The 23681-nt window shown below is 35.0% G+C and overlaps 2 protein-coding genes across 2 annotated transcripts; both read right to left on the bottom strand.

Annotated features, from left to right (window-relative positions):
• Nucleotides 1–264: 264 nt before the first annotated feature.
• LOC144446793 (ATP synthase peripheral stalk subunit F6, mitochondrial-like) lies at nt 265–3114 on the bottom strand. Its single transcript, XM_078136628.1, has 4 exons — nt 3064–3114; nt 1912–2084; nt 1368–1495; nt 265–447 (listed from the first exon to the last, which is right to left on the bottom strand). The coding sequence occupies exons 2-4, from the start codon at nt 2076–2078 to the stop codon at nt 419–421; spliced, it is 324 nt and encodes a 107-aa protein (XP_077992754.1). The 5' UTR covers nt 2079–2084; nt 3064–3114; the 3' UTR covers nt 265–418.
• Nucleotides 3115–4400: 1286 nt separating this feature from the next.
• LOC144446139 (protein SFI1 homolog) lies at nt 4401–23584 on the bottom strand (the record flags this gene model as incomplete). Its single annotated transcript, XM_078135859.1, has 29 exons — nt 4401–4553; nt 5157–5274; nt 5862–6680; nt 7397–7519; nt 7970–8178; nt 8546–8797; nt 9127–9201; nt 9484–9644; nt 10030–10126; nt 10863–10965; nt 11497–11573; nt 12312–12407; nt 12681–12756; nt 13100–13185; nt 13758–13850; nt 14426–14507; nt 15260–15390; nt 15900–15966; nt 16115–16212; nt 16843–16935; nt 17358–17428; nt 17859–18020; nt 18656–18815; nt 19085–19305; nt 19859–19953; nt 20850–20960; nt 21409–21480; nt 22148–22375; nt 23361–23584. Coding segments are annotated over 29 exons (4305 nt in total), but the record flags the coding sequence as incomplete, so codon positions are not given.
• Nucleotides 23585–23681: the final 97 nt, after the last annotated feature.

The following is a 23681-nucleotide window of genomic DNA, read 5'->3' as shown; positions in this document are numbered from 1 at the left end:
GTCTACAATAGCAAATCTTCATCAAGTGGCCATACATACAACCTCATTATCTTAATTAAATGTATATCTGCTTGACCAAGGCACCACTCTAACCTACTTTAGTAATCTACCTCATGCAACTACAATAGTTTTAACTGTATCCATCTGAGTTTGCCTATAGCTTGGTTTCCATAGTAGTATACAAACAACTACGTTCACTTCAGGGTCTATACATGTACAACATACTGTGCACTGAGATAGAGTTTATCTAATTTTTTCATTTATTATTCACACTGAAAACATTACATATCAGTTACTTTGACTTTACAGGCATAACAACTCATATGAACAAGTCAATTGAAACTAATAAAACTTGACATGCAGTCCAATATTATCAAAACAAACACACCATCTTCACTTCTCTACTGAATATCAGCTATCATTTACTTGGTGCATCAAAATCAATTTCTGTAAATGGAAATAGAGAGACAGAAATTGAGCATTTTACTACAGTTTGTTTTTTCACACAAGGACTGAAATATGTATAAAGTAAGGCCAAAGATCGGAGACTCACAGAAAGCTCAAATACACAGCTGACTCAGAGTGGCTGCATAATGATGATAATCAAAGTAGGCTGCCCTCATACATTAAGATACTGGGTACTGGCATAATCATAATTAATCACTATTTTCTAACTTAATGTTGACAACATTAAACTACTTAATATAGAATTACTTGTAAACTTTCACCACTGTGGGCAACAAATGTTTAAGACACTATAAATGACATTAATATTTATCACATCAAAAAGTTTATGGAAATTTTCTGAACAGGAATGCCAAATTTTTGGCCAACATCTTATCAGCAATGTTAGGGGTGTACAACAAGGAGTTAGGTCTACAGTAAATTTCACAGTTACCATGCAGCTTTTCTGTTTGATACAACCATGAAGAAACCAACAAGAAACTGCATATGCCACACTTCAATAGCAAGATCTCATTTTTTGCTACATTAAGTCTACATGAAATAGACCATTTACCGTAAATATATTGCAACTCCATGCAGCAATGTTTTTCTTAGTATCATACATCCAATGAAAGGTGTGTAAAATATCCTTTGCGGTGTTCATTTGATGTCTATATGGTGGCATGTGTAGTTCATTTCACTTGGACAAAATGCAGCAAGAAACTGTACTCATTCAATCTTGCTATCTTTAAGTGTAGCAATACTAGCATGGCCAGTTTCTGATTGGTTTCTGCATGGTTGTATCAAACAGAAAAGTTGAACAGTATTGCAAAATTCACTGTATTTGATCTCACATTCAAGACATTGTTGTCTAACTTCAATATCAATTATTATTTATACAATGTTGTTTACTTTCAACCCACCTTTAAACTGAAATTCTGGAAATTTTGTCATATCACCACCTCCGAAGATTTTGGCCAATCGTTCAATTTCATCCTGCATACCCTTCTCAGCAGCAGCATCTACATCAACCATCTTTCCACCAGCAGCTCTGTAAAAAGAACAAATATAATCAGAAAATGATGACTATATACCAGTATTTCCTTTTCATTTTAATACCTATATTATATATTTAATAACAGTGTATTTGAGTAAACATCAAATATGTCTGCTGAATACAACTTACATATTGATTCCATTTGTTTGAAGTAGAAGCAAACTCATGCTAGATGTTTTTATCAATTTTTTTTGTCAGGGACGTGTGAGTGCAATATTATGCATGTACGGCCATGCTGTCAAGTAATAATGTTCCAAAATTATGGTTGTGTGTACATATAAAACAATTTGCATTTGACATAATTTCTCTTTTCTGTTTTAAAACTTGGAGCGGCAACAGTAGAAGCTGTTTTGAATCAATGTTATTGTTAGAAGTGGACTTGATGTTGATGATAAAGTCAAGAGACTTACTTGCTCTTTGCTGCATATTCCCTAAGTTTGTCGAGATATAATTTCTGTATGGGGTCTAGCTGTACTTTCTGCATGACAACTGCTGACACTCCAATATTCCGTCTTGTTTGCTGAAGCACTGCAGCTCCAACACTGCTTGATCTAGTAGCAAGTAGCCTGAGTAACATTTTGACCTGTTGTATGAATTAAAGAGTCACTACCACATTTCAACAGGCCAGTTAATATTACAGTTTGTGGAACCAACATGTAGTGAATTACATGTGTTATTTTGCATAATGAGTTCTACTAAATACTTGAGGATCATATCAGTTTCTCTAAACAGAACAATATTCTCAATCCCATTCTGGTCTTTCCAACCATGGTAACATACTTGACAAAAATTCATACAAACTATGGTAAAACTATTTATTTTTACTGACATTTTCATGCAGTAGAAATGAGATCAATTAATTTATAAACTGTGTAATTGATTCTTAATTGGCCATATAGATAAAGATAGTTTTGGAGTTGGTTTTTAAAAATATTGTAATTTCACAGACGGAAGACCTTCAAAGGGACAGTGTCCACTGGGTTTGTAAGTGTAATGTACTTACAAATATAATAGGATATTAGAAAGTGATTAGCAATAATTTCAATAAAAACTGGTATCTAAAAATAATACATGTCACTAGCTAGAGTGTCACTCTACCGTGACGTACATCGTAATCAGTCTATCTTCATAATCCACAACTACTCTCAAATACACAGGAGGGGTGGGTATTGACGTCGAAATTTTGACCAGATTCAGTTCGTGAACGATCATTTGAAATGGACTTGCTTGTTTGTCGGTAAATGGCCCGTATACTTCGATCATGGAACTGAAAGACTGAGATGCCATATTTTGACTAGCATTAAAGACCTCGAGCAAGAGATGCGACACAGACAAGCAATACTTATAGAGTGTCACTGTGTATAATCTCTAGGATAGCACGAGTTTGCACCGGAGAGGCCGGGTGCTATGTTGGGATACACATTATTGATTACGACTGAATCAGTCACGACAGCTGATATTAACTACGGACAGGATTCTCCATAGGTAATGATTTAACCATTCTAGCTATTGTAACCCACTTTGCAGGGCAGATTATCACAAATAAGCCAGAATAACTTTACCTTTCTACCGGCACGTCGACAGCAATAAATTCCAAGATGGCGCACGATCAAGGTTACCTTTGACCCAGCTTGTTCATCATCAATGCCGGAGAGGGCGCTGTCTAATATCGCCGTACTGCAATCCACTGTAATCCAATCTTGGGTGGCCTCTATTTTTTTCATTACTTTTTCATGTCAACTATGGGTCAAGTAGGTCGATTTATAATTTTGAAAAAAGTAAAAAAAAATGTAAAATCATCTTCATGTTTTTTCTGCCTCCCCTTTTCCTCCTCCCCCCCCTCTATATCTTGTTTTTATTGAATTCCTGGTAACAAGTCCTTTTCCAGCTTCTCTACACAATTGGCATGTTCACAGCCCCCTACTTGAATAACTTCTGTCATGAAAGAAATGGTCAGTTCATGAACAAAGGTCATCGTTGCTGCCATGACTGTAGATGATATCGACAGTCCAGACATTTGCTTATTCTTGCCAGAGACAACTGCTCCACAAAATATTATGGGCAGGTGAAAATAATTTTTTTTAATTTCGATGTCAAAAAATTTTGGTCAGTTGGGTAATGAGAAACAGAAAAAAAATGGTGTCATTGGGGCAGCCCAGGATCTTTGTTACAAATAAACATACACAAACAAACAAACAAAATATGCTTAAGTAAATGAAAATACTATAAACACATTAATAACTATAGCTTATAATATATGTAGCTTCCATTATCTATACTGAACTATGTTTACTCATATAAACTGTTTCTGTTTTTGTGGCTCTGTATAAAGAAACAAAGTAGCATTGCTTTAATATTATCACGCAGGCCATATATATATATGTGCAGATAATACAAGCTATAGTTATTCATATGCTTATGGTATTTCATTTACTCACATGTGCTGTTTCTTTATTTGCAACAAGTTTTACTGTGGACTCCATGTGGAATTGTGTGTGGGTGGGTTGGGGGGGGGGGTTGTTATTGGGAGAAAAAGGGTACAATCCATTATCACATTGAACACTGATAAGCATTGCTAATTCTTGACACTGCAGTAAAAACAGGCTTCTAATGAAAACGTTACACATGGACTTGCAATTGTTAATATTCTAACTGATAATCAACATATCAACTTGACTACTTCTACATCCCCACTGTGCACGGCACCTATGTAATTGTTTCTTTTGCATTTGAAGTTGTCTGAGTGTGTGTAAAAAATGTCATGTCACATTAGTGAAACACCAAGTCTATATCATTTTAGCTGTAAACAGTTACACACATGTACGCACGCACGCACAGACAGACAGACAGACCGACACAATATTTTCCTGACTGTTAAACAGTTTTATTGTGACAGAGTAAATATGTAGTATAATATTACTTTTTTTCTTTCAGGAATTAAATGAGTTCATTTTATTTGTCTGATCAACGTATTGGCTCTATCAGCAAGTTGCTTCATTTCTTCCTTCTTATCTGCAATCTTCTTACACAGGTCAACAATCTCGGAGTCAATCTGTAGACACAAATAAACACAAACATATATAGTATTTCAATGGATAAATAAATGGAACACAAAAACACACTATTGAGAGATAAAAGTAAACAAACTACAGTGTACACCACAGAAAGGATGATGCGCACATGGATAAGTGAAATCACAATATGAAAGAAAGAGATGTACTTGTAGCTATATATATATATATATATCTTTAACAAATTTTAGAGTCTGTTCAAAACACACTGGGTGTGTACACAACACACACAACAACTATAGATTGGACACAGTGTATTATACTATGCTTCAGCCAGGTTCAACAAAAAAATATGGAATATATAGTATGGTTGGCTCTCCATCATGACAATGTGCATCTATGTCATTGGTTCTGTTGTATTCAAAACATGAGTCAAAGTGTTCAAAATTGCCATTATTATGGAACACAAAAACATAATATTGAGAGATAAAAGTAAACAAACTACAGTGTACACCACAGAAAAGATGACGCGCACATGGATAAGTGAAATCACAATATGAAAGAAAGAGATGTATTTGTAGCCATAGATAGCCATTTAATACTTGAATACAGACCAATATGTGTGGTTAATATCATATATTTACCATTTTGATTTCTTCTTTGACTTGTTGCATATCTGCCTGCATATTGAGACTCACATTAACTCCATTGGTTTGGTCATCTAACCAGCCTTCAAACTGTGTCTTCTGTTTCTGTAAATTACTGGAATATGGACAAATTACAAATAATAAAAAAAGTATTAAAAGACAAAACCAAAAAAAAGATACTCAGATTATACCACGCACAAGTCAAGATAGCCACATTCAAACAAAAAATATGGGACATATACCCTGGTCATTCTACGCCAAAGCAATGCATGTCATGTCTACATAATTCACTCTGGGATGATCAAAATATGAGTCATAATGTTCAAAATAATAACTTGCACATCTTTCATAAATCATTTAATAAATTATGCTTATAGTTTTATTATTAACCAATATTTTTTTTCCATTCACTCATAGTGACAAGGCCCCTTAGGTCACTTCTATTTTTTGACAGAACAAAGAAATATATTGTGGAATAGCATCGTATTGTTCTCCGGTTATTTCTTGCAGATAAAAATCTTGTACATAAATTATTTTCTATGATAATCTATAATAATCTTCTTTTCATGTTTGAACAACTGAGTGATAAAGTCAATTTGATGACTACATTTTTGTCTGTTTCTAAGCTCCTCATATCTTGATTATTTTTGTATATAGTGTGATAAATACAAGAAGACTGAGAAATTATCATTGATAACTTACTTGAGTTGTTGAATATTAGACTGGTGTTCTTGCAATCGCTGTTTGATTTGTAGAACTTCTTGTAGGACACTATCCCGACTTCTTGGTTCTTCATCTTGTAGGACACTATCCTGGCTTCTTGGTTCTCCATCTTGCTTTTGAGGCGACACCCTTATACTCCTGCTGTCGGTGGGATGTATCGATGTTTGTCGTGGTGGTGATGGTGGTAGGTGAGGTGTTGGTATTGTAAATGCAGATGGTGGCAGTAACACTAGCTTGTCTTTCTTTGGACTTTTTGGAGAAAATCTCACAGGTGACAAATCTTGCATCTTTGTTGGAGTTGTTTGTTTTGCTGGTGACGATATACTTTTAACCGGTGTTACATGTACATTTGGCTGTCCTAAGTTTTTGGTTGGAGTGACAGGTGGCGATAACAGATGACTGACTTCTATTGGTACTGGTGTACGTCTTTTAATATCTTCTTGTGGTCTGTGAGGTTCCTGTGACATCACCGGAGCTGCAAACTGTTCAGGTGGAATCAGTGTTGTCATTGGATAAACTACATCTCTGGGATCTGGTTCTGTGCCTTTGACTGGACTAGCTTGCTTTTGACGAGTCAATAGCTGTGTATCTTTGACTTGAACAGCTGGTTTTTGATGAGTCACTGCTGAGCCTTCACTATCTGTAACTGAGCTGACATCACAATGTGGCTGAGTCACAGCAACTGGTTTAGGTTTCAATCTTGGCATACTTTCATCTTTGAGTCCCATGTCATCACTTTCCTTCTCCATGGACTTGGCAGTGAAGTCACCATCAACCTCCTCAAAGTTATCTTTGACACTACCAAAATAAACAGAAAAGGCATGAAATTTCAACTGAACTATAGCACTGGAAAAAAACAAACAGGTTTACTGGAAATGAAGAACATGATATTGTTGTGTGAATGTGAGAATTCCATATTATTATTAGATGCCACTGAGAACACTACTAGCACTCATGTAAATACCCCAAGTATACCACACTTGCAATCACACATCATGGTGTTCTGTCATATTCATTTATATCATCTTAACAGGAATACACTGATGAGAAAGGTGTATTGTTATGAATTGAAGTCTAGAGACGAGGTCTCTTAAAGTGGCCATATGGATGAGAATTTGGTATTTATTTTGGATTTTTAAATGATAAAACACGTCCCCCATGTTTTTCTACATGAAAAAATAATGTGAAATAACATATACCAAGTCCATGTTCACATCTCAATAAACGGCAAAACATTAAACAATGTGTAAAATGTTTGTTATTGTACGTACAATAACAAACTTTTTGCACTTTGTGTATTGAGTTATGAACATGGACTTGGTATATGTTCTTTCGCATTATTTTTTCAAGTAGAAAAACATAGTGAAGTTGTTTTATCAAATAAAAATCCAAAATAAATACCAAATTCTCATCCATATGGCCACTTTAATCTATCAATATTTCCTTTTAGCCCCACTACAGATATATCATCCAGCATAGTCTTTCAATTTTGAAAATCATTGATATCCACCTACCCTATCTCAATGTCATTTGTCCATGAGGTTATCAGACCTTCTCTTTGTAAAGATTCAACAAGGAAGTCAGGTCTTCTTGGTTTTGGTCTGGTCTTCTGAGTTGCATGTAGTCCTGTTAGTGCTCTAGCAATGAGAAACAATACACTCAGTTAGAATGTCAAGTCATAGAAAATGAATACTTGATTCTGAGCATGGTACTTCATTCTGAAAATTATTCAATTCTGGTGTCACAGGTAATATTTACATTTGGAAATAAACAAGAAATGAAATCATTTCACTTTTTGAGCAATACTAAAATAACACGTTGAAACAATGACAATATTAATTTCAGAAGACAATTTGTGGCATCTAGATCTGTCTGTTATATTCAATCTTCTTTGAAAAGTTACACACAAAATTTTTTCTAATTACTTCTGTACGGCAGAAAGCATTATACTATAGCATTAACAGTATGAACTTTGACTTGAAGGTCAGAGGTCAAGTCACTTTAAATATTTTGATCTGTAATCCTTCCCATCAATGGGGGAGGTGGGAGGGATGAGGCGACTGCAGAGTTGACATAATATAACTTACTTTTCTACAGCTTTTGCATCATGTTTAAGTGGTGAATGTCTAATCGGGGGTCTGACAGGTGATACACCAGATACCAAAGGTTTGACCTTGGAAGTAAACTTTCTATGAGCTGGTATGTTCCTTTTCAACTGATGCTCTGTTCTTCTTTTAGTCCACTCTTTCCAATGTTTAGCACATCGATATACAACTTGCATAGTTCCATAGGCATGCTGTAGAATAGACATCAAATACTGAAAATTAGAACTGGTAGTTCAAATGTGAAAAGTTTTGTAAACTATACTGCATTTACATACTGGAAATGATATCTTTATTAATATCACTATAGAAGTTCAAATATCAGGTCTATAGAAGAATTATTGCAGATCTCACCTTTATGGTTTGAGGGTCTGAAAGTCAGTAAATAAGCATTGCTTATGAATGTCTACAACAACAAAGTTCATTGAAAATTTCAACACTAGTTTATGGTTTCTAAAAAAACAACTGAATAATTGTTGCTGCAAATATTCCAAATTTTAATTTGCCATTGATATTCCTGATTCTTTACATTGCTTAATAAAAAGCTACACATCACATTACCTTGGCCTGTTGTTGGGCAGCATAGCTAGCTCTACCAGTTGATAAATCGGTTGCAACCCGTAGCCACTGACTAACACCACGTCGTAGCAAACGTTGCCTACGTTGCTCCATCGCCTCAGCAATACGCTGGGATTTACGTTTCTTCTCCTTTGCATGTTCAAACCAACCTAGCAGACATTTTCTCTGAAGAACAAATGACCACTGCCACAATGACATAGCTGTTTTGGTGTTCTCCTCTTGGGTAATATGAAACTAATAACAAATATACAATCTGTTTGTTAATATGCAAATTGGGCTAACTATATGAACAAATTACAGCTTGTATCATGCACCATTTCATTTAAACAATGCTTGTATACGTTGAAAACAGGGATGGCCCTCACTGGACTTCTTGGGAGACAAGTGTTTATATACTTAAAGAACTATCCGGTATAAATAAAGATTATTATAAAATGTGAATCACATAATTAGTATCCAAAAGTAATTACTATTTCATCTAGTGACTCAAGAGTGACTAGGCCCCTTAGCTCACTCATATTTTCTTTGGCTTCATTTTCTGATAGATGGATTAAAACACTTACTTGTTGTCTCCACTGAATGAAATATGAGGCGAGAATTCTTGTATTGTGAAGCCACATGCATTGCTTTTGTAGAAGCTGAAAAAAAATTAAAAAATTTGTAAATGGAATGATGTCATAGGAAAGGAGAGATGAGATCAAAGGTCAGATCATAGTATAAATACCATGATATTTTCTTTTATGGCACGAGTTCAACTCTCTGTTTACAAATCATTTCCATATTTCACGTGGTTTAAATTTTGCTGAGCACAGAAGAGATATACAACCATGGTAAATTGTCTCCTGGTTTAGAGAGTAGCACCTGTATAGAACATAGTCACTTCTTTGAGCTTAGCAGTAAATAAAAAATTGTGTCTGTACCTGTTTTCTGATAGACAGTTGTCTATGTTCCTTCCATTCTTTTATTGTTTTGTCACACAGTTTTCTTCTCCAGTGGAGTCTTGCTTTCTCCATTTGTTCTTTCTCCCTGACTGACTCACGATGACATTCTACCCATTTATAGAAAAATCTTCCAACTTTTGCTGTAAAATGAACAATAAATGGAAATTAGTTGAACGGTTACTACTGGGCAGTGCCCTATTGTTAAAGAAGGGAGAGGAAACCAGAGTACCACGCAAATACCAGTAGAATTTGATCATGCCAAACTGTGCATCATCCTTCTCACATACAGCCCCCAGGTTAATCTTCAAATCCAGCCATTGCTAGGTCTGGACCCAGACTATAATGGTATGAGACATAAGACCTAAGTGCCCAGCCACTGACAACCCCTGTCTGCAGAATCACTTAGAACAAGTCAACAGTGATTCTATGCTACTACACACATATATAACTGCACGAGTTGCCATGGTTATTGTTTCATGGTTTTACAGTATATGTATGGTAGTATAGATCACAGGTTGTCCCTACCTTTATCTAGTTGAATCCTTGCCTCCAAGACTTGCTGTTGTTTGCAGTACTTAGTCGAGATATGGATAACAGTGAGGTCATGCCAACTTTTCAACACCTACAAACCAAATGTAATATATTACCTCAAATATATTAAAATAACATTTAAAACTCAGCAATCACATCTCAAAACTAGTAATCTTTAGGAAAAATCAACATGGCAGGATAAAAGGTAAAGTAGTTTACTGATACTACCAATTCCTCATTTAATTTTTTTGATAAACAAATTTTTTTTTTTAGAGTTGAACTATTATCATTGAACGGATATTTTACTATGTCAGCATCAGTAAATATGATAATTAACATTGTGTAAATAGACCTCTACTAAGCATAGACCCTCCACCCAGGGTCTATCTACTAAGTGAATACAAATATATATTAAATGCAATGGATAAAGTAATCTTATATCATCACTAGGCCCTTATATGGGCAGGCTTTATCAATCGATCAATCAATCAATCAATTAATTAATTAAAAGAATTTGTATAACGCCAAAATCCAATATGACGTAATGTTCTATGGCGCTGAACAGGAACAATAGTAGATCAATCTAACAAGTTAGAGAAAGCTCTTGCAAACAGACATGTCTTGATGTCCTTGAATTTTATCAACAGTGGGTGATGAACGAAGTTCAAGTGGTATACTGTTCCATAAGAGGGTTGCTGCTCGCGAGAATAAATGCTCACCATATGAAAGCTATTTTAGGACCAATTACAGTTATTAAAGTACTACTGCAACACTTTAAACCTAGCAATATTTATAAATCTTAGAGTATATACATTATTAATATTTACCTTTTTCTGGGTGACTAACTGCCAGTGATTGACAGCTTTGTTTTCACATGCCTTGTCTTCTATGTAAGTTTTTACATTATTGTACCATGTCCACAATACCCACCTGAAAGTCACCAAAACATCATCTATTTGTATTGCATTGTCACTCTCTACATATTACATCATTCTAACATTTTTGACATCTCAATGAGGAACACAGACCAATTGGGTTGATTTTTGTGTTGTTTACTAGTTTTAAAATGGAAACACCAATACCTTGTCAAGTCTGTGACAATCCAAGATCAATGTCCCTATGTTGAACGCAGCCATGTTTGAAAAACAGTTGACATACTGTGTACAAGGATCTCTCTAATTGGTCAATGTGTTGGTCAATCGACATAAACAGCACATAAGGATCTCTCTGGTTGGTCAATGTGTTGGACATAAACAGCATATAAGGATCTCTCTGGTTGGTTAATTTAGTACTGGATAATAATAGCTTGTAACTGTTGGGGATTACTAACATACACAACCATTCCAATACGGGTTTCAAGGGATAACAAGTTCAGACATTATGGATGGAAATCTGTGATTATTTAAGATGGTGTACATTACATCTAATCCCCTTTATATCTACGATACTGTCGGTACTTACCTCAATAGTTGCTGATTGTGTGTTTCTGCTTTTACTTCAACACATTGCTTGATTCTGAGAGAGTTCCTAGTAAAGGCCTAAAAATGTAAAAAAAACAGGACATTTAAAGGCATGAAAAAATTCTAGTCCTCTAGCCATGTATACAACTCAGAGTGCATGAGCATTCAATTCTCTCATTGTAGCTCTAATGATACACTACTTTATGTTATGTTATATTATGTACACGTTTATGGAAAAACTGTCAATCCTTCTATTCTCTAACATACAAGTGTGTTTTTAAAAATATCCAAGACTTGTGTTTATTTTGGTAAGTTGATATCATTTTTATGTATTTATCATTTTATAAAATGTTGTAATTTATAAAGGATTTGGCAAGAATGTAGAATGCCAAGTCCAATATTTGAGTTATAAAACCTAGACCGACTTGTACCCTAAATATGGTATTAGAGTACCCACCATGGCAAGACTGAAAAACACTGGGCCCAATATATACGTTATGTATCCTAACCTGATTTGTAAGCCAATCAATATGAAGGAGACAAGTAACATTAGGGTTAGAAATGATAAGAGTACCCCCCCCCCCACCCCTCCCCCGCTACAAGACTGAAGAACTTTGAGCACAATCTATCCTAGTCTGTTTCATAACACTTGGCCCACTACATGTATGTATATTGTGTACTTTAACCCAATGAAGACAGTTTATGGTATTATCAGTGTAAAACTCACCTTGGTTTTCTTGTAATTACAGGACATACAAGATTAATTGTATTTCATATAAATTAATATCAGAATACAACAAACTTAGTAATCCTTACCTTCCAAGTTACTAAAACTTTCTGTGCTATTTTCTGACAATAATGGCTGTCAGCCTTGATTTTCTTTGTCTTCTTCTCTTGACGATATTTAATATACTGTAGAAATCAAACAAAAAACATGATTGATAGCATCACATCCTGTGATTACATTTCACTGTCAATGAGATCTAAACAATGTTTTAGGACATCTGTGTACACTCTAGTCATTGACTATTTACTTACTTTGCACTGCTAGCATTGTGTACACTCTAGTCATTGGTTATATAAATGCTTAACTGAATGTGACTGTACAGAACATACATGTATTGACCATAGAACAGACAGTTTTCTACAAGAGGCTGTACATGACTCTTTAGATTTCCATATTACCTGTCTCCATGCTTGCCAGCTCTTCCCAACTGTCTTCTTGTAGTCGTACCTCACAGCTTTCCTCTCCAAACCATAACTGAAAAAAACACACTTGATACTTTTACACAAGAACATTCAATTTCCAAACTCTATGGTTCATGCGATAGTTGCAAACAACACACTTTGGGGACTAATTTTCATAACAATTATTATAATTCAAATCATGTAGCCTATTTCAAATGGGTATACATGTATAGACACCAGGAGAGCACCAGAATTATTATGTACAATGAGCTTGACTCAGTAATCTATGGTATCTAAGAGTACATACCAGTATTACCCCCTGATGAAAGACTACATGATTAGTTGTGGGGCATCATTGGCATGTCAAATTTGCAAGTCAAAGGGAATATTCAGTCTGGTAATGATGTTGTCCTTACCCATTTATAATGTCCTGATGATATAATTTCCAGTTTTTCATAGCTTTCACACACAGGTGATTGTAGTAGTGATGTAGAGCTATGTCCTACAGATATAAATAACAAAAAGACAGAAATTATTCACGTCTCGTCATGTAATGATAAGGTTGATTATAAGGACAACTCAAGCTTTTCATGCGATAACAATTTCATCTTCAATTTGGATAAAATGTGAACCAATCAATATTGCTCCCACCTATCACATACTACTATGGAAAGCAAGCTATCAGTAACCTTAGACACCAATTATAACTGTTGTTCAATGTGGTAGACTACACTCAAGTGGGTGATTGCAGTTGCCATGGTTATGTGCATCTAATCACCCTGTAATCAAGATAATGTATGCACAGAATGATGAGGTTGAATGTGTGGCCACTTGAGGAAATCTTTCTATCAGTGACACCTCTATTTGTCTATCATCTATGGTAGTTTGTGATAGCTTGCTTTCCACAGTAGTAGCTCATAATAGTATGTGTTACAACCGATGTAACAATGTTATCCATGTTTAAAGCTAGGTATTGAAGATCTGCAATTTTTCATTGATATCACAGTTTCATTTTTTTCATTATTCTGTATTGTTACATTTACTTTTTCTGTCAAATTTAATACAAAATCTCACCGTTTGCTGTAACTCATGCACTGATTCTCTAGTTCTGTTTTTCCATTTTCCAAAGAAACTTTGTACAATTACTTTGTCACGATGCAGGATAGCCTGAAATAAACATTTGTCAGCATTATACATTTATAGAAAGGACTTCATACTATTTTTTTTACCATTTCCCCTGAATTAATGACAGCAATTTTTCTGCAGTAGGTCAAAAATAACACTGTTCATTGTACAACAAATAAATCAGGGTTGACAGGATATAAAGCATAGTTCTGTTTACATGGTACTAAAAACCTAACTCCTAATTCTTTTGAATCGTAAATAAATCATAGAAAAAGATAAAAACATTTCCTTTCCTAGTTTACCTCAAATACAAACAACTCTGCAGAGAAGACAGAGTGCCTAAAAATACTTTATCTGTGTGGAAGAAATGGATCTCTTTGTTGAAGTTTTACTACAAATATGGGTTCCATTCAGTCAAATTTGGTAATGTGAAACAAGTGATATGCATATGTCCCATATGATATGCCAGCTTTGTGCCAGGTTTGAATGAAATCAGATATTGCATGTCTGGGAAATGAGGTATTAATTTACTGATGGACAGATTGATACAAGTCATTGTAATATCTCTCCCATATTATAAAACACGTGACTACTGTCATGATTGTAGGATAACTTACCATTCTCTCCATCATTCTGTTGTCTTGACTATTACGATAAGCTGCCAGCCAACCATAGAAGTACTTACTGTGTAAGACAGATCTGATGGATAAATTATCAACAGTATGATTACAACGTGTGAAAGACCATAGATAGTGAAGAGTAAATATCCCCTCCACTCTCCATGGAAAGACATATAATTTACCACTGCAGTCATTATTACCCCTTTCAACATCTTTCTCTTTCAACTGATTCATATTATCTCTATTTCCATGTCCAACTTATTGAAAGTCTATATCTATCCTCCCATCTATCTTTCATTTTCTGTGACACTGTCTCTAAACCTGTCTGTCCATCTGCTCATCTGTATGTCCACCTGTCTGTCTCTGTTCCTGTCACTATCTGCCTGTCTACTCATCTGTATGTATGTATGTATGTATGTATGTATGTATGTATGTATGTATGTATGTATGTATGTATGTATGTATGTATGTATGTATGTATGTCTGAATGTATGTATGTGTGTATGTATGTATGTATGTATGTATGTATGTATGTATGTATGTATGTATGTATGTATGTATGTATGTATGTATGTATGTATGTATGTATGTATGTATGTATGTCTGTATGTCTGACTGGCTGTCTATGTCTCATTTGCTCATCTGTATCTGTATGTCTCTTGCTGTCCTGTCTGTCTCTGTGTTTCTCCATCTGTCTGTCTGTCTCTGTCTCTCTCCCTTTCTTCATAAAGGTAAGTTAGTTCTAGCAAAAAAGATTTCCTTTCTAAATTGATGACTGGAAGTGAGGAGACTCCTTCTGATATCTAGAAGTCAATTGATATTGTAACATACCTTCTAAAGGTAACAGCTTCTTCATTCAGTTCTTGCTTATCTTTCATTATTTGTACAAATACTCTCCAATTAAAAAAGTATTTGGGTATGGCTTTACGGATGTAATGCAAATCTGCTACATTGTATTGGTTCTGGGGAAAATGAAGTAATCAATACAAGTAATCAATACCATATTTCTGTAATCATTGGTGTGCTAACAAGTATTATCATGTACTTTCTACTAATTTGATGAATACATGAAGGGTAAGAAGAAATTTTTTATTCTCTAGTTTCTGTCTGTGAAGCAAGTGCTGGTTCACACTGTGTTGTAACAAGTCAATGGAATCTATCATGATTGTTAGTTTAGAGACAGTCAGACACGCCATGTTGATTTACTTAACAAGATGGTGAACCTAAATGTCTATTATTATTTCAAAAGTACAGCAACACATTTCCATGAAGCCAAGTTTTTTGATAACATTCTTCAACACAATTTTATTTTACCAAAAGAAGAAATAAAAGACATATATACGCTGGCAAAGGAAGGAAAAGACAAATCCACTGCAATGGTCAAGTTTGGAAAGATTCTTAAGAAGTTTGATTTTCATGGAAATCGGTGCCAAGATGCATTTGTATCTTAGATCAACTCACTACACCTTACCTGTCTATGGCGTCTCCATTCAATGTATTTAGTCCAATGCTGAAACCACTTTGTCAACTGTTTTGACCTTTTACAGAAATGAGGATTTGAGAAAAGGAGAATGAGTAACTGGGATGAAAGTTGTTAATATGCATACAGCTTTAACAATAAAAATATCAAAGAAAAGTATTTACACCCTAAAAATGTTCATAACAAGTAATCCTATAATTCATTACCTGTAATGTGAATACGCTTTCCTTGATTGAGGTAAAAGTTTGAGTTCTTCATTATGTTCACATCTAGCTAACCAAATACGCCATGTTCTTTTCATTTGCTGCAATAGAAACAGGAAATTATCATTATGACTTCTGTACAGAGTGAATCAGAAGAGCTAAAAACATCTCCTTTCATCTTGAATGTTTATTATCAACATATGACTGTTTAAATGACATATTTAGGTGTATTCCTCAAAAAATGATATCATAGCATCAGTTATTTACATTTACATTTAGTTTGCCTAACTGCTACACACCACAGGTATCATAAATGTTACTGATAAATGTATGTTTCAGTTAGTATATTAACATGAACTTCTCCAAACGTATAGTTTTTTCATGTAAACAAATGCCTCCTTGTAGAGAGAGCAGTACTTATATACCTAAACACCCTTTAGCAAGTTTCATTGAGTAAATATGTTTTTTAAACAGGAAAGTTTCTCACAAGCAGAAAGATGCCAACACAAAATAGTTTCTATCAAGAACACAAGATTCCATCAATTGATAGTTTTTACAGGAAAGGTCAATAGCTATGTTGTACAACTGCTGCACAATCCTTGTAACAGAGTAAAATTCTCAGCTTAGACTTGAAGGCAAGCCCTTCTAAAATTTCTATTGAACTAGAGTTTACTAAACATAATCCTTTACAAGATGTAAACAGATAATATCATAGATGAAAAGTAATTTACCAATTTATGAGAGAGTTGTACTGCCATCTGATTCCTCATTACTTGTAGTCTTCGTTGCACTTTGTGTAAATTTAAAGCTGTCAAACACATTCTCTGTAAAAAAAAAAAAAAAAAAAGTATATTATACAATTGAACAGAATATTAAAATTTACAAAATGGCTGTATAATATGTTATTTGCTATGAACTTATAATACATTTAATAAATCCAGAAGATATAATTTTAGATTTTTTTAAAAATAAAAGCAGAAAAAACACTGTCAAATCAAAGCATGAATCTTTCTACTATAACATAGTAATTTTCAAAGTGATTATCTTTGATATACATGCATATATGATGTCAAAGTTAGCTATAAAAGCAATACAAACAGCTTTCACTTTCAAATAAACACTACCCTCTGGTGTCAGAATGTTTCACTAAAGTAACAAAAGACCACATTTTGTCCTTGTTTTCATCACTGCATTACTATGAGTAGAGGGCGCTGTTGATCACAAACGTCAACTATGTGACACTTACCAATAAATGATGCTGATAATGTCCATCTGCTAATTGTTCCTTTCTTCTTTTGTCATCACACAGTTCTACATCTAAGGTCAGTCAAGGTCAAATGGTACTTTAAATTCCCTCTGTCCAACTCTGTGGGACAAAGTGTCCCACTTCATGCATGTGATTACCTGGATAATAGTGAACACTACATTGTGAACATCTAACTGTGGAGCTAAGAAATCCAACTTACAAAGGAAGTGTTTCCACAGGAAAGATAATATGCACATATGTGATAGATAAAGACTGAGATACTATCAACAGAAACTCTACAACGAGTATAACATAATAATGCTAGAAAGACCACTGAACTCAATAATATATATAAAACACAATATGGTTGATTCAATCCATTGGTGTGCTTCATCTAAAACAAATGTAACACCAGCTTATTTTATTCTGTATTACATTACATGCATGTCCAGGGGTGAGGGTGGGGGTTATGTTGTTTTCACCACTCTATTTAAAGGATACATTGTCTCCATCTGATCCACACTCTTCTCATTACCAACTTCTTAGCAACATTGTCGAGAGCTTCTCCCCTCTCAGCAAGTAATCTACGTCTGTACCATCTGCTGTACCAATGTTGTAAACAACCTGACAGTAATTTCTCCTGGTAGAATCTATCAGCAGATGCTATAAAAATAAACAGACAAATATGGATATGCACTACTCCACATGCATTCATGTATTCATGAATTCATTAACACAGAGATTGGGTATGTCTGTCTGTCTCTCTCTGTCTGTCAGTCAGTCTGTCTGTCTGTCTGTCTGTCTGCTATAAAACCATTAAAGAAATTAACCAGCATTTGTTTCACTCTGGATGACTGTTTACAAGTGGCAGATGTTTGAAAATGTATTTGATGGTGGCATAAAGTCTCAAAATTCTTTCTATTAAATAACACTAGACACTTTAAGCCAACTCAGTCAAAACTGACTTAAAAAGACATTTGTGAACTGTTTAAGGTTGTCAACAATCAGGCTATGGTTAGACCTGGTGTGAGGAGGTTGTTTAGCTGTTGCTTGGAACTAAGTTTTAAGTCAGCTTAACCTTTCAGTATGAATTCATTTACGCCAACTCTGGTCCCAGTTGATGACATTTATCAGTTTTACAACTGAAGATTCTAGCTGACTCTGGTCCACGCAGTAATATGAACTGGTAAATAATTCACTGTGTCAAACTCAGTGTAGACAAATGAATGCACTAATCCCAAATGAACACTCATTTCCCATAATAAACACATTTCAATTTTGCTAACTCAAAACTTTACCTTTCTTCTGAGTCTTTTCTCTTCTCAGTACAACATACTCAATCCATCCTCGGTAGAAACATTTGGAAATCAAACTATTCTTATAATACTCAGCTGCTTTCTTCTCTTCATCTTTCTCCTCTCGTTTCCGTAGAAATTTTTGTTTCCATACCAACCATGTCTGCATGATGATAAACAACATTTGACTTATTTCACCTAGTGACTTACAGCCCTGATAGCTGTGACTGCAACCATAATTTTAATTTCTTTTTACAGCCTACTGGAACCTATGATGTTAGATATGTCGTGTTGTTCTACTCTCATCAGTCTTCTAAGTGAGAGGAATAGAGGCAGCCATGGCCACTGTGACATGGTGCCCCAATACGTCATGACTTACAAATTGCTAGAACCTTGAAGTTTAGATTTGCAAAGAATGAGTTGTGTTCTTACCCGCTGTAGTAGACCAGATGCCCAATGTTGAATGGCATAATTTTCTACATCATATTGTACATAGCGTTGATTTAGTCGTTGTCTCCATAGCAGCCATGACCATTTCAATAAGGCATAGTTAGCTTTGTTTTCAGCCATCACATACAAAGCTTTCTTTCGTCTTCTGCTTTGAATGTATTCCTTCCAATTTCCCAGTGCCTTTGTGAGGAGTTTTTGGTTTGCTGTCAAGTAGGGACAAGAGAAATACATTACTATAAAATGAACTTGAATTGTAAGTTTCCTACTGTGTGCTCTAGCAGCACTACAATAGAATTCTCTGAAGGGCTACTAATGATATAATCCCTGGTTCTCCTTGAACAAGGCCACTAAATCCTCTTATAATTCCTGAACAAAGTCTTGATAAAATGACAATCATACTCTTAACCATATCATATATCAAACCAGTCACCAGACCCAACATTCTCATTTCTTCATCTCAAATTGACAGGATTACAAGGTGTAACCCGTCACTGAGCACTCTTGTAATTTGTGTAAGCACCCTCTCTTGATAAAATGACAATCATACTCCACACCATTTCAGTTAACAAAAAATTATCAACAGAGCCACCAGATCCAAAACTCTCCCTACCTGTTTTGATCTGACATGTACATTGTACAAACAGCGTAATACCAGTCACTAACACCTCTTGTGAAAGTATTCTAATGAGGAGATTTATATCTGTAACTACATTTTAGTATAGATGACACATTAACTAGTTTGTCATCTTTACCTACCATGCTGATCAGCTACATCTTTCTTTGCATTCTTAATCCTCTGTACAATAACAAACTGTTTCCATGCCAACCAAACTTGCCGCCATGTTCTAAATCTGTACACAGAGGAAGAATAGATGAATTGATTGATGTTGACTAGGATATTCATGATCTACCTGAGATAATTATAAAAACTGTATAATACTGTATATGTATATCCTTTGGTATGCAATGCTAGTGTATACACTATTGTGACAGAGAGATCCCTTGGACCATCTAAGACTTTTCACTATCAAAATAATGTGACTGAACTTTTTCAGCCAATTTCTCCATAATGCAAAAGTTGCACTACCCATTTGCCATTGTCGCAAATGCGAAAGAAAAAGTCTAATGGCAAATAAAGATGCGATAAATTTCAAAGTTGTTCGCCACAGAGGCGAATACAAATTTTCTCCAACTAGTCTATTACAAAGACTATATTTCTGTCTTATTCTACCTACAATCTATAGACATTAGATATGAAATACAAGTACATGTATAATGTTTGGGTTTTTTTCCCCTTCAAGTTGGGATTGACTTGTCTACAGCCCTTTGCTTTGGTTTATGAGTACAATTAGAGTTATAAAGCAGTACATGACATTCTAAGGGATATTATACCACATGAGACAAATTGAACACGTTCCAACACAAACTATGTGATTTACACTCTGATTGTTCTATGTCATATCAATGTACATTTACAACATTCAATTTGCAATGATCATTCAAAACATCGCCATTACTCTTCCCAATTTCTCATAATGTATAATTGTATCTAGGTACAATTATATCTTTCCCCAATATTTCTCTTTCATCAGCTGAAAAACACATGTGACCTAAGGAGTTATTCACTTCTCTTCAAACTTGAACAGATAAGGCCCATTATGTCACATATATTTTCCTTGGCCAAACGAAGGAAAATATCAGGGAATAATATATAACTGTCAACTAAATGATTAGTAGTTTTTATTACCTGTCATGATATTCAGCCCTCACCATTAGTCTCCATTCTTTCCTCTCTGTCCACCATACATCATACCAGGATTGGAAAGTTCTTTTCAGTAATGCTCGTCTGTAATGCTTCCTGTTAAAGTGAACAACAGTACCAGTAAGTTTTCAAAAATATTTTCTTGCCTTTAAGTTAGTGATTTCTTTCATTTTCATGTTTAGTTAAAGTCACAGACACATACACACAGACACTGACAGACAGACAGACAGACAGACACACACACACAGACAGACACACACACACACACACACACACACACACACACACACACACACACATACTGTGTGCATTTATCTGTAGCAGAACATACACTCAACAAATGCAAATGCATCTGCATCTGTTGTTACTATTCAAATTCACTTTTCAAAACAAATGAAACAATAAGCAAATATTGCATTGAATAATGCAATCCAAGGTCAACACTTCCTGCTATCAAATATATAACTTCTTTAATATCCCAAGTTGTATGATGTTACTATGGTAACGGGTGAGACAGCTGAGGTTAAAACTGTGTTAAACTCACCTGATGACAGAAGGTCTGACTTTACCAAACACATTGTGAACCCAAATATTCCAGTACTTCCTGGCAAGATTCCTGTCAACAATCAAAATAAATCATGGTGATCAATGAGTTACTAAGTAGTCAAGATGACCATTCACACAAGTGTAACAATTCGCATTTCTCAGCTGGCTCCGTCGTATTTCTAACAAAGTAAATCCAGATTTGTCAATAGTTCTTCCAAAACCCCCGTGTTCGCTCACTTTCCCACTCGTTGGTTGTTCAAGTTCACTTGCACATATCAAACAACAGGGTCAAAGCCATTGTACCAGGTATTTATATATAATATCTCTGAATAGGTAGCATTTCCAATACAAAGAAATACGGGATACTGACTTCACTACAGCATGATTAGCAATAGGTACAGCTTGCTTGGTACGTCTGCCAGTGTACAGTCTCAGTTAAGAGTCTTTGATGCACACGGACGTCGGTACTGATTGCAGAAGAGAGAGGATGCCCAATTAGTATGCAAGATCCTACACATCCTAACACCATGTGGTATATTTGCATAACATCTGAGTTCACTTAGGGTGAGTCTTTTGTAAATCTATGAAATGTCTGCCCAGAAGCAAGTTTTGTGAGAGCATCACTAGTTCCTGGCTAGGTTAAGGAACCCAAGGTATGTGTGCATAAATCTCACCATTCCTGTGCTTTAACAAGATTTTGTTTATATGATAAATTTTCTGTGTGTGTGCATCATTACCTAATCCTCAATTCCTTCAATCTTCCTCCCCTATTCCAGTCATACGTAGGTCGATATACTCGAACAGTTTGCTGTCTTCTCCGTTGTCTAGCCTGTCTTCCCGGTGAGCCCACTGGTTCCTTCTCTGCTGCTGGTTTTTGTGTCAGCCTCAAAACAGGAATTCTGGATGGAGGTGATTTGATGGTGATTGTCTTTGCAGATGCCTTCATTTCATCCAAAGAGACAAATCTTCATTGTTGGATTTTAAGGAAATTAGGAAAAGTAAGATATATGAGGGAAGGGGAAAACATAAAAGACTTACTTGTACATGTATTGTATGTGACAAAAAACATTTGAAAATATTGCATAGTGTACCTGCAAATTACATACTAATTGGAATAACATGACTTTGTCTTCCAATCTAACCTGAACTAGTGTTTAGGGGACATGGGTTCAATTCCAACACGTCACTTTTCTTTCCTCATTTCATTTATAACAAATTTAATACCATGTCAGATAACTTATTTTATCAAAATTGCTATAATTTCTAGCCTAATCGTGTAAATAAATCAATAAATCAATAAATATTTTTTTTTAAAGTAATAATATCAGGAAATGTGTAATCCTCATCCTCACATATCGATTCATATATCTTGTAATGTTACACACAAAAAACAATATCTTAACTTTGAACACAATAACTAATACCTCCCACCACAGTACACACACCTGACCATCAGCACCAATCTGATGTTGTGAATACGGCTTAATTTCTTTATTTACATGTTTCCTTCGTTGAGGGAGTGATCACCGCCTTCCCACTCCCGAATGAGACAAAACGAAAAACTACAATAAATGAAGGAAACTGAGGTACTGTATTATAAAAAAATTGAGTCGTATTCATCACATCAGATTTTAACCAGACTGCATCAGCACACTACATGTAGCTAAACCTCGAAAAGTTGCACTATTACTATTAAAAATTAGATTCTTTTAGATTTCTAGAATAATAGTATAATTCAATAAATTTAAAACTGTTAGTATAGAACTGGTAGTCTTACCATTTTCCAGGACGACACATGGTTTTTGAAAACTTCGATCTTGTCAATGCAGTTGTCACTCGTGTTTGAACATGTTTACCAACATACATGTGCACCAACTTGTACTTGATTCACTTCCTGGTTTGAAAACCAAAACATAAGCTTTCTAAAAAGAAATAATGCATATATTTTACCTTTTTGGTGTAGTGATATGCTCGCCAGGTGTTATTTCTGTTTCACTTTCATGTCCACTGGGTCCCAATTTCGCCTTCAGTTTAATACGTTCAGCTTTTATGCGTAGTTGTTGATTCAGTTCTTCCAAAATTGCTTGTTTGGCTTTCGCCCGGAGCTGACGATCATCTCGTGCAGCAAACTGTCCAGCTTTACTTGCTGCACTTTCGGCAGATGACTGCTTCCGATCACCCTTGTCGGCTTTCATACTCATATCGTACAAGCGATGGCACCAATACTTTTAGATTTTAGATACTGCAATGCATAAAGATAGAAAATAATTT

This window comes from Glandiceps talaboti, chromosome 15 (genome assembly GCF_964340395.1).
Source record: "Glandiceps talaboti chromosome 15, keGlaTala1.1, whole genome shotgun sequence".
NCBI classification, from domain to species: domain Eukaryota; kingdom Metazoa; phylum Hemichordata; class Enteropneusta; family Spengelidae; genus Glandiceps; species Glandiceps talaboti.
The sequence above is the reverse complement of the archived record's forward strand: the minus strand, read 5'-3'. Positions and strand labels throughout refer to the sequence as shown.

What these genes read in the sequence shown, in the direction of transcription:
- LOC144446793 (XM_078136628.1), bottom strand. Translation starts at nt 2,078, where the DNA reads ATGTTACTCAGGCTACTTGCTACTAGATCAAGCAGTGTTGGAGCTGCA. An exon ending in GAATATGCAGCAAAGAGCAA is followed by an intron (nt 1,496 to 1,911) that starts GTAAGTCTCTTG and finishes TTCTTTTTACAG; the next exon opens with AGCTGCTGGTGGAAAGATGG. An exon ending in TCCAGAATTTCAGTTTAAAG is followed by an intron (nt 448 to 1,367) that starts GTGGGTTGAAAG and finishes TTCCATTTACAG; the next exon opens with AAATTGATTTTGATGCACCA.